Source organism: Penaeus chinensis, chromosome 14, assembly GCF_019202785.1.
Source record: "Penaeus chinensis breed Huanghai No. 1 chromosome 14, ASM1920278v2, whole genome shotgun sequence".
In the NCBI taxonomy this organism is placed as follows: domain Eukaryota; kingdom Metazoa; phylum Arthropoda; class Malacostraca; order Decapoda; family Penaeidae; genus Penaeus; species Penaeus chinensis.
Genome location: NC_061832.1, coordinates 6,024,353 through 6,036,852, shown reverse-complemented (window position 1 = coordinate 6,036,852; position 12,500 = coordinate 6,024,353). Strand labels below are relative to the sequence as shown.

The window sequence follows — 12,500 nt, the reverse complement described above, 5'->3', positions numbered from 1 at the left end:
CTGGCTACCCGAGGCGGATCGAGGGACTGCCTGTTTATGATCGGGTCGGGTCGGATGGCTAGTTCCTCGGAGGTTATTAGCGGGAGTTAGGTTTGTATTTTATGAACCTCCATGGGTGCATGAGATTGTATGTGCGTGTGAGATATATAGCCAACTCACTCTCACACACACACACACACACACACACACACACACACACACACACACACACACACACACACACACACACACACACACACACACACACACACACACACACAGACACACACACACACACACACACACATTCTTTCACGTCTGTCCCTCGTCGTCCCTTATTTTCGTCGCGCCCCCTGGACTCCACACTTCGCACTCGCTCTGTTTTTCATTTCTCCTTCTGCTGTATCTGCATATGACTCCCTCTTTCTCTCCGTCTCCTTTTTCACTGTTGTTCGTGTTACTCGCAAATAGGATTTATCTCCTGGCGTCGTCTTTTTTATTTTCAGTATCCAGATTTTTCAAAGGAGTACAGTTTACACAGTGGTCTAAAGGCATCGAAATCGTTATCCAAAGAAATCAGAATATATATCAAGTTACTTTTTTTTTTTACGTGCTCCGTCATCGCACGGGTAGTTCGGCACGTTTCATTATTGTGTGTGCGTTTTTTCTCTCTCTTTTTTTTTAATCTTTTGTGAGTGTTGACCACGTTCAGTTTCGTTGCAGTCTAATTCCCGAGAAATGACCGCGAGGTACGAGGAACGCCGCCGTTGGGTTTTATCTTCTCTCTCTCTCTCTCTCTCTCTCTCTCTCTCTCTCTCTCTCTCTCTCTCTCTCTCTCTCTCTCTCTCTCTCTCTCTCTCTCTCTCTCTCTCTCTCTCCCTCTCCCTCTCCCTCTCCCCCTCCCTCTCTCCCTCCCTCCCTCTCTCCCTCCCTCCCTCCCTCTCTCCCTCTGCCTCCCTCCCTCCCTCCCTCTCTCTCTCCCTCCCTCCCTCCCTCCCTCCCTCCCTCCCTCTCTCTCTCCCTCCCTCCCTCTCTCTCTCTCTCTCTTACTCTTTCTCTTTCTTTCTCTCTCTCCTTCTCTCTCTCTCTCTCTCTCTCTCTCTCTCTCTCTCTCTCTCTCTCTCTCTCTCTCTCTCTCTCTCTCTCTCTCTCTTTAACCATCTATCTATTTATCTATTTGTCTCTCTCTCTTATCGCGGCTTCGAATCCCCTCAACTTCCTAATAGGCATGGCATAAGGGGTGGAGGTAATCGCTCATATAAACCGCCATCAGTCATCCAGTCATCCAGTCTTTCCTTGATGTCTTTCGCTCACCTTCCTCCCTCAGTCCTCTCCCTTTCTTTATTTCTACCATGCTTCTCCATCGATGTCAATTAAAGGGCAAAGAGCGAAAGGAGGAGATGGAGGAGGCGGAGGAAGAAGAAGAAGAAGAAGAAGAAGAAGAAGAAGAAGAAGAAGAAGAAGAAGAAGAAGAAGAAGAAGAAGAAGAAGAAGAAGAAGAAGAAGAAGAAGAAGAAGGCTTTTGAAGGGTCATGAGCGAGGCTGGGTGCAGGGGGGGAGGAGGAGGAGGAGGTGCCCTGGTAGCTGGGCGAAATCAGAGGCGGAGGCAGTTAGGAACAGGACGGGGCACGGTGGGGGGGGGGGGGGGGGGGTTAAGGCTCCATCACTTGAGGCGATAGACATAGTTCAGCATAAGTACAGTCCTCACAACGCGGATGTAGATGTAAACGCTGATACATGCTGTGCGGTGCACTCTTGATGACCTGCGTTCAAATCCCTCTCTGCCAGTGGATGATCACCCTGGCCATCCCTCGGGCGCAGGGGGTGATTTCGAGGCATACAATGAATTATAATTATAATTACATACATAAGCACGTAGATACATACATATATATATATATACACATACATAATATATTTACATATACATACAGATACACACACGCGCACGCACACGCACACGCACACGTACACGCACACGCACACGCACACGCACACGCGCACACACACACACACACACACACACACACACACACACACACACACACACACACACACACACACACACACACACACACACATATATATATATACATACCTACAGACATCCACTTGCTAACTCAACTACTACACACCAAACCTCACTTTCCTCTCGGCCGCACTTCCTCAGCCAACCATGCAAACAAACAAACCAGCAAATGAAATAGCAAGGTTGTGTCTTTGCCATTGGTTAGAGCGGCAATTTTAGTGTACAGTTTCAGTGTAAAGTCACAATCTCCGGAGATTAGGGTAATGTCGATGACAAACAGTCTGATTCTGATAAGAGAGATAAGATCCCAGGTGTTATTTATAAGTTTGATGTCACATGTACAAGGGATGGGAAGCACCTGTTCCGCCATATGTTAATTCTGTTATTTGGGCAGTTGGGCTAAATAAATTCTTTCCTTTTGCCATCTTGTTCTTGTTATTTTTTTTTTACTGCAACTACTGATAGTGAAGATGAATGAAGATGAAGATGATAATATTGCTGATACTACTACTATTGCTGCTGCTGCAACTGGTACACTACTACTAGTACACTACTACTAGTACACTACTACTAGTACACTACTACTAGTACACTACTACTACTACTACTGCTGCTACTACTGCTGCTACTACTGCTATTACTACTGCTATTACTACTCTTACTACTACTACTACTCTTACTACTACTACTACTACTACTACTACTACTACTATTGTTATTCTTTCTCTTCCTTTTTCGCCTTGACCTCTTCATATTGTTTCGTCTTTTTCTTCCTCCCTTTCTTGTTTTATATGATTTATATGATACTGAAATTACGTTCTATGTATGAAATAACGATTCATTTTCCATCATTTATATTTTTTCTCTTATTCTTTTGTCACTCTCCCTGTATTGTATGTAAACTATGGTTTACATACAATACAGCTGTGGCTGTATTGTATGCAAACCATAGTTTGAGTGTAATCAAAAGATTCCATATAGTACTAGACACTTTAGTTTAAAAATTGTATTTGAGAATGGATATTGTTGTTATGACTTCAGAGGAGATGTATAAGCCTAAAATGTTATCACTAACAGTTGTTAGTCCTAGGAAAATTTTCATTCACATGAGGCGCACTTTGAATCATCCATAAAAGAAAAACAGATTGCTATGAAATGTGTGTTGTTGTTGTTGTTGTTGTTGTTTTTCTTCTTTGTTCGTTTTTTGATAATATCATGTTATAATTTAAATGAAATAGTTTTAATAGTAGATGGAGACTTATTGCAGAGTTGTATTCTACTTTCCTTGCCTAACACAACAATCCCATTTTATATACCACAGCAAACGAATTAACATTTAAAGCTCAATTTTTTTTTTTTTTACAATTTCAGGCCGTACCTCGACGACGTTCCCATAGTTCAGGAGGGAGTAACAGCAGCAGTGGCCTCGTAGGATCGCCTTCTCTGGCACCCCATCAGGTGATCAGTTCTGTGCCAGTGACAAGTTTGCCGCACCTGCTTCCAGCTCTGAACTCGATGACAGCCACATCCTTGTCGCATGTGGCCCCTACTGCTCCCCCCACAGCCTCGGTTCAAGCATCAGGCACATCTCTCGTGACTGCACCAGTGATCGCTCCAACCAGTTCACCAGCGGGATCAGCTTTACTTGCTCAACTTCTTACATCAGGTCTGTAGTGGGCTATGGGAAGGTAGAGTGGTGTGGGTTACACTTAGGGAAATCGACCGTGGAAGCCAGAACATATGTAATTACATGTCTCAGGAGGTAATAAAAATTACTTTCCTTTTATTTCAGGGTCTTATTCAGTCAGTTGCAATAGCCAGCCAACCAACACAAATCAGTTGGCAACCATCGGCAGCACCAACCAGCTAAACAACCTGGGAAACAACAAGAGCTGCAACAATGTCAAAGTTTCCTTGGTCATACCTGGAGTTATTACTGGAAACGCGGGCAACAGCAGCTGCAGCAGTAGCAGCAGCAGTAGTTCTAGCCTCTGCAGCATCAACAGCGTCACCAACATCAAGCCCAGTGTGTCAACACCCCTACTCATGCCACCAATCACACTCTCTGCTGTAACCCCCTCCACTCTCAAGACACAGAGCTTCAGCCAGGTTAGTGTGGAAGGCTGTCTTTCTTTCTAAGGAAGGACTTGAGTTTTTCTAAGTGAAGTTTAAAAGAAAGAACAGAGAGTCCCTTATTGCGTATGATTGATGCATTATTACAGGCAGTGGTATGCAATGATGTATTTTAATTTCCCTGCAGTTATCACCATGGAGTCCATGCTCACCGCAGGGTATAATAAAGCAGTCTCCACCTCATCCAGAACCTTCTTCACCCTTGATGATGAATGTCCCTTCACCACCTACAAAAGCTTTCAGGTATAATTTACAATGTACAAGGTATTGCTTCAGCTATATTCTTCACAAACTTTCTCAGAATTCTGAGGACATTTTATGTAGGCATCTTCACTTCTGAAATATCCAAATTAAGTAAAACCTCATTATATTTTCAGACCCAAGAGTGATGTGGAACGCGTGCAATACAAAGAACACAGGCGAGTCTGCCATATCAATGCAGAACAGAAACGTCGGTCAAACTTGAAAAACAATTTTGACATAATGCATCAACTTATTCCTTCCATCAGTCAAAATCATAATGCAAAGGTAAGGCAAGCAAGAAACAGGAACTCACACCATAGGTATATAATGCCATGTTTAACTATAATGTAATTTACATGTTTTTTGATACGTAAATCACTATCCTAGTATATTACATTTTCTAGGTGTTTCCCCATAAGAGGACCGCCAATTTTTCATTATAATTACTTTATAGGATGGAATAGGATTCACAAGTTTGCAAGCCACAAGGAAAGAAGCCTGATTGATTGATTGACTAAATATGTGAGTAAGAAGGTTTATTCATTTTTCAGATAAGTAAAGCAGCCATGCTACAAAAAGGAGCCGAGTACATCCAGCAGTTGAAAGCTGAAAGGCAACAACTGAGTGACCAAGCAGAAAAGTTCCGTGCTCAGATTGAAAGCCTGAGTCTTGAGATAAGGTAGGCTTTTTTCATGGTTTGTAAACTTCATGATTTTCATATACAGGATTGACTTCTGTTGTTGTAAATTGTTACTGTAATTTTCTTATATATTGGTGTGTTAATGTATTTTCCTTTTTTCTTTATAGCAATGCACAATCCTTACTGCCTGCCACTGGTGCCCCTATGACACATGCCCGTCATAGCAAGCTCAAGGAAATGTTCAATAACTATGTTCGGGAACGTACACTAGCAAACTGGAAATTCTGGATTTTTTCCCTTATAACGGAGCCACTGTTAGAATCCTACAATAACAGCGTAAGCATCAACTCTTTGGATGACTTGTGCCGTTCTTCTTTAGCTTGGCTGGATCAGCAGTGTTCCCTCAATGTCCTACGTCCCTGTAAGTATCAATCATTAGTGTTGATTAGTTTCTATTGATATATAGATAATGTGTTGACTGACCAGATTAATAATGAACTATATTTGAATATCACTTTGGACTGAGTATCCCATCAAGCTCAACTATTGTAACAAGGTAGCTATATATTTACATCTATTTAATCTAAATACCATAGATGTAGTTAAGATATTGATTTCACACCTACCCTCTTTTTTCACAGTGGTTTCAAACTCAATGCGAAAGCTGAGCACAACCACAAATGTATTGGCCGAGCCCGAAAACTTGCCGGAGGAGATCTACCGCCGCGTCACAAAGCAGGAAGGAGAGAGGTACCCCACGTCCCGGTGATCAAAGGCTACAAATCCTTCCCACCTACCAAGAGCCAGGAGAAGAAAAGACATTGCCTGCTTATCTCAGCAGGAAGGAAAGCAGTGCACACATTGGGAGAGTTGATGTTCTGAACCTCTTTTGCTTCATAACATTGATATGACAGGTGCCAGTGTGAAGCTGCTTGTGATTTTTATAAATTTTCTTCTTTTCCTCCTCCTCCTCCTCTTTTCTTTTCATGGCAGCAATACCAACACCACTGAAGGAAGGGAAACCAAGTCTTAATGTGTATGATCAAGTTATTTCCAGTTTTGAGATAGGGTTCTGAAATTTGTAAATTTTGAGATAATCTTCCCAAATTACAGAGTTACTGAGATTGTTTTTTTATTGATTACATTATATATGTATGTATATGTATATATATATATATATATATATATATATATATATATATATATATATATATACTTTCAAATTGAGCTTGCAGGAAAGTTAGATAGAAAGTTAGATTAAAATTCTTTGGTGATCTTGTGCTTCATTTTTCTTTTCTCACTTTTTTTTCTCTATAATGATCTTTTCTTTTATTGGTTTTCCTTCCAAAGTTATAAGCTCAGTCTGTTGAGCAACATTAAAAAAGAAATGAATGTGTAAATGCTGTTCATCTAGCCAGTATCATTTGATGAACACATATTAGTCCTAAAAGACAAGTAATATTTGTAACAAGAACGATCCCTGCTGACAGCCTGCAGCTGTGGAGCTCAGCTTTGTACAATCCTTACAAATGTGCCATAATGTGAATTACAATGTACAGTGTGAAGTTGTGTGTGAGTCTTCAATGAGGAGTGTGATCTTGCTGTGAAAAGGCCAGTGAGGAGTGCCTTAACACATAGAAGGAGAGTGAGTTTGAGCTTTCAGAAGGTTGGGAATTCTCTCTTTCTTATGCTGATAGATCAAGTAGTAAGAAAGAAAGTTTAACCCCTTTTTTTATTTTTTGGATGCAGCAGTTTGTAAAGTTATTGTGGGATGTGGATGTTCATGCAGTTGGGAGGGCATGCAGGTTAAATTTTCTTAACACCTCTTTGTAAATGACAGACAGCGATGTTCTCTGTCCTTCCTCTCTCACATTTTAAGTATCAGCAAGAAATAAGGAGGAAGAAAGTATTTATTTCATGTTAGGTGTAATTTGTGTTGTAGGTAGTTATCAGCACAAAATATGATACTTAGTGAAATCTTTCAAGAGTCATTTTGAGATAACTTTTCCATCCACTGCTCCTTCCTTCAGTCAGTAAAAAAAGGAAAATACACTAGTAGGATTCTTTCAGTGGCCTCATATTTATTGATTATTCAACTCTCTTACTGTGGCAGTCGACTGTCCAAGATTAAGAGTTGACTTTGGAATAAAGAAATAGTTAAACGTCAAGAATCAAACACCTTTATTGTAGGCCATTAAGACTTATTTATTGACTCTTGCATATGACACTTTAACTTTTACTTTTTTCCCCACAATGCCATAAGGAGAGAAACGCTCTAATGTCAGAAAGTATCCAAAGTAATTTTGTTCTTCGTTGTCATAATCTTTTTCTCTTGCCCTTTTTTTCTTTCTCTTCTCTACATATTTTGAAATCATTACCATGTCATTCAGAAGCAAAAAAGTGTTTAATCACAAAAGTGACGATAATCATTTTGTTATCACAAGTGCGTTGTTATCACTGTGAGTCTAATTCCTGGCTTCCTGTTGGAATCAGGTTTTTCATATGGGAAAAATGAAAATAAAAAGAAAACAGTGAAAAGAACTTCAATGCAAGTAAGAACCATATTAAAGTTGGAAGTATTGGGAAAAGATAAAAAAAGGAACAGACATGTGCATGGTAGGGCGGCTATCACCATCAGCTTTAAGTACAAATTCTTTCATGAGTCATCTGTCCAAGGTGACGCTTTAGTAACATTCATATTCCTCATGTTCTTCACCCATAATGCTGTAAATAGTAGGCCATAATGGATTTATTCAAATATATATATGATTTTTATGCTGTGCCAAGAGACCGCAGGGATTTTTGGAAGCATCTCTTTTTATCTATAAATGCAAAACTAAACAAAAACAAAAAAAAATGTTGATAAAAATTATGAAGTGGCTTCCTGTCTAGGTGACATGTGCCTGTAGAGATCACATGTAAGCGAGTCTCTCATTCTTATTATACTTTTGATGGTGTGTCCTTTTTATTTTATTTTATTTATATATATATTTTTTTCCCTCAGGCTGTTGTAATTCTCTCTCTCTCTCTCTCTCTCTCTCTCTCTCTCTCTCTCTCTCTCTCTCTCTCTCTCTCTCTCTCTCTCTCTCGCTCCTCCCCTCCCCTCCCCCTCCCCCTCCCCCTCCCCTCCGCCTTCTTTTCTCCCTCCATTTCTTCATCCCCCTATTTCTCTCTCTCTCTCTCTCTCTCTCTCTCTCTCTCTCTCTCTCTCTCTCTCTCTCTCTCTCTCTCTCTCTCTCTCTCTCTCTCTCTCTCTAACCTTTCGTCTCCTCCCCGTCTCTCCCTTCCATATTTTTCTCTTCTCTTCTTTGTACTTGGGAGGAGGGAAAATCTTTTGGGTGTGATAGGTCAGATTCTGTACAAAGGAAATCAGATTATCTTTATCAAGGACTCCCTCTAAGTTCATTACTACAAAGGTTATGTTGTTGTTGTTGTTGTTATTTTGTCTCCCAAGTCTGGAACTCTTCCCCCTGAGGTTGTATTATCATATATTTAGTTATGTATGTCTGATATATTTATTTTTTGTTTTGTTATACTTTTTCTTGAACAGTGAAAGCAGTATTTCTCTGTATCTGAGGTCAAGAATGATAGGAATTATATATAATGTGTATTTAAATATCTTGTATGCGAGGAAAAATGTGAAGGTGTTTTAAACTGAATAGAGAATTTATTATAAATAATTGTGTTTTCTTTTAAAGCCTATCCTTTAAACAGAATTTTGTGAGCCGACTATTAAACTATTAATCCTATTATCATAAAAATATGTATGTACAGTATATATCATTTGTCCTTTCCACACCTGTACATTAGGGTCCTTCATATGTATGATGTGTATTCATACTCAAAATTTCATTCATATATGTATGTATGCATGTATGTATGTATGTGTGTATGTGTGTGTGTGTGTGTGTGTGTGTGTGTGTGTGTGTGTGTGTGTGTGTGTGTGTGTGTGTGTGTGTGTGTGTGTGTGTGTGTGTGTGTGAGAGAGAGAGAGAGAGAGAGAGAGAGAGAGAGAGAGAGAGAGAGAGAGAGAGAGAGAGAGAGAGTGTGTGTGTGTGTGTGTGTGTGTGTGTGTGTGTGTGTGTGTGTGTGTGTGTGTGTGTGTGTGTGTGTGTGTGTGTGTGTGTGTGTGTGTTTATGTGTGTGTATGTTTATGTGTATGTGTGTGTAGAATGTTTTTTTCATGATTTAGTTACTTTTCCGACATGGAAACCATATTATGAGTTTTTTGGGTTTTTTTTTTGAAGATGATCTATAATAGTGGAAAATTAAATAAATTGCTTGTCAGTTTATAGATTCTATTCTTGGATATACATAGTTGATAAAAAAAATTTAATACATTTACTTTCCAAATCAAAAAAGAATAATAATATGTTGCACAGGGTTCCTTCATAAAGATGCTTCAAAATAAAATAAAGTTATTCTATAACTATTACCAGTTGAGAAGCACTATGTAGGAGTCGTACAACAGGCTTTGGTGAAAATTACAGATGGATTTTTTAATATTTAACAAAAATTCAGTACTGCTACTGCATAGTCACAAGTGTGTTAGCTTTTGTATCTAGATGCCAAGAAAGAGATTACAAAATGTCATTACAAAATTCCCAAATTTTAGGAACTAGAGCCTTCCACAGACTTTTACTTAACATTGTTTAAGGTTTATATCTGCTTCAAGGCCTTAGGTCTGTGCATTTGTTATGAAATACCGTTCTGTATTACATTTCACAATTTGAATATCTAAGGATTTTATAATATATGCAACATAAATATTTTTGCATAATACAATTTGAATATCTAAGGATTTTATACTATATGCACCTTAATTATTTTCACATAATATTTTGTGTTTTCTCATGCCGAATTTCCTGGTAGTTCTATATGCAATTTGAACATAGTACACTGCACTTTTCTATTATATCAAATATTAATTTTACACTGTATATCTAACCGTACTGAAGAAAAAGCAATAATAGCATGGGTAAACTTTGTAATCTAAATTTGTCATTAGGCTATGCTGGGTTAGATAAACATTTTTAAGACAAAAGTGGCAGAACTTATACAGATCTGTGATTCATTCCGAGACACTCAAAATCAAGACAAGTGATACACATACATATGCTGCATGAAAAGATTATCAATATGCTCATATTCCAACCCAGTGTAAGTACTTCTCACAGTTTTAAAAGATGTTTACTTTCAATAACTCCCTAGGTATCTTTTGTCTAAGATATTCACTATGATAACAGGTGCATATGTATCAGGATTTGAAGACAATTGTGGTTTGCATTTTTTTTTTTTTTTTTTGTATTTTTCTTTAGAATGATCTCTTGTCTTTCTACCATTCAATACGAGACAGATGTTTGCCTGATAGCCTTTCTCATAACATTATCTTTACACATGCCTTAAAGCATAAGTGTCTTTTGCGTCTTCGAACAAGAAAATTAATTTCCTTCAAACAAGACTTTATTTTTTCTAAACAAGAAACCATTTTCTTCAAACAAGAGACTTCCACATATAAGTAAAACAAAAAATGTGACAAACGTTTTCTTGTATAACTCTATCTTCGACCACAATAACTCTTTCTACTTTGTTTCAAACTGGGACAAAAAGCAGAACAAGACAGACAAAAAGATAAACAGAGTCATATTGTCATATCTGCTTGCGAACTTGTGAATGAGATAACCTGGCGACACAATCCAGTACAGTACAATAATGATGATAGTAATAATAATGATGATCAAAATAATGACAATAATGATAATGATAATGAAAAATACTGTTAATAATTATAGTAATGATAAGAGTAAAGATAAGAGTAGTGACAATATAATGACGATGATGATGATGATGATGATGATGATGATGATGATGATGATGATGATGATGATGATGATGATGATGATGATGATGATGATGATGATGATGATGATGATGATATTGTTGTTAATAATGATAATAATAATATCAATCAATCAACGAACCCCGAATTGGGTGCAAAGCCCAATTCGGGGTTCCTACTTGCGAGTCTCCAGGCAGCTCCTCGCAACAGGTCTGATCGAGCTGCCCAGGCCACAACTTTCTAGGTGGTCCCATGCGCCCCCTCCTCCCAGGATTGTCTCAAGAAGAGACAGCCTGATGGGCAGGGTTATCCACAGGGAAACGAGCTAAGTGCCCGTACAGCCTAAGTTGGCGGCCCCTGATTATCAAAATAACAGGTCCCATGCCAGTCTCACAGTGTAGCCGTCGGTTGGACACATGGTCCTGCTAACTGTACCATATAATCCAGCATGGGGACATATTACAAAAGACGAGACTCTAAGACACTAGATAGCGTCCAGGTTTCGCTTCCATATAATAAAACTATTTGAGGGCACGCATCTCCAAATGGTCTTGTTGACAGAGTTCATGGCTCTTGCTGCCAGACCAATTCGTCTGGACTGCGCTGCCAAGGTATGTAAAACTCTCTGTGACTACGTCCTCATCCCAGTTAACAGAGACGAAATCGACAGGCCCTGACTACACTTTACAGCACTTTCAGTACCAGTATATAGGCTTGGTATTAAACCATTAATCCGTGTCGGAATTCCCTCAAGTCTCAGAATCTCCCACAAGGATTCGCGATGCACTGAGTCAAACTTCTTGAGGTCGATGTAGGCTGCAAGAACCTACGACCAAACTCATGACGGCATTGCACAATTACTCGAAGCGTTAGGATACTGTCTATTGTGGTCTTCCCAGGAGTGAATCCAGACTGCTCCGGTGTCTGGTGCCTTAGTAGGTGGTCGCGGATCCGTTTCAGAAAAATGTGGGCGAAAATCTTGCCTAGTATACTGAGCAGTGTGATGTCATGTGATATGTGCTACAGTCCCAACGCCCCTCAATAGGTCCGGGGGAATGGAGCCAGACTGCCAAATGGCAGTCAAGACCGTATGTAATCCATGTGCCACAGGTTCACTCAACCCTTAGCAGTTCAGCAGGGATATCACATATGGCTGCATATGTGATATCAATGAGATGATCAGAGATGATCCATCCATCCAACTGAGCGGACTGCAATCAGTTGCGAGGGCTTGGAGTTCAGTTGCTAAGAAATGGCCTTCAACCTCCTCAGCAAGATTAATCATGAACTGTTCCTTGCCCCTTCTCGGCAGTGTCCTACCCCTACTCACTAAGGAATGGCATAAATACCATTCAGTCAATCCATGCGACACGCATCTGTGGCCTCCAGTTTCTCCAGTAAGACGTAATTCTGCCTTGCCCTCGGGTGTTCGCCAATGGACTCTCGCGCTGCATCGAGTGTTTCGCGCTTATAGGAGTCCCACAGAGTCACTGGGTCCGTCAAATTTTCGAACTCTGTGAACCGATCAGAGACTGCGGTGGCGAACCTCCGGCACACTCCTCTACCCTCAGTCTGTCCAAATGAAACACCCTGGAGTGGCCAAAAGAGAGACGGTAGCCACAACCAACCTATGATCA

The 12,500-nt window shown here is 39.8% G+C and overlaps 1 protein-coding gene across 1 annotated transcript in view; it reads left to right on the top strand.

The window, feature by feature from the left end:
- Window positions 1–7,604, top strand: part of LOC125032086 (carbohydrate-responsive element-binding protein-like) — a gene marked incomplete in the record, with an annotated part of 109,039 nt that extends 101,435 nt beyond the window's left edge. The window contains 7 exon segments of the mRNA XM_047623066.1: window positions 3,380–3,674; window positions 3,801–4,117; window positions 4,269–4,384; window positions 4,519–4,669; window positions 4,936–5,063; window positions 5,192–5,445; window positions 5,666–7,604. Coding sequence (XP_047479022.1) covers window positions 3,380–3,674; window positions 3,801–4,117; window positions 4,269–4,384; window positions 4,519–4,669; window positions 4,936–5,063; window positions 5,192–5,445; window positions 5,666–5,793 — 1,389 coding nt within the window.
- Between the last annotated feature and the right edge of the window lie 4,896 nt (window positions 7,605–12,500).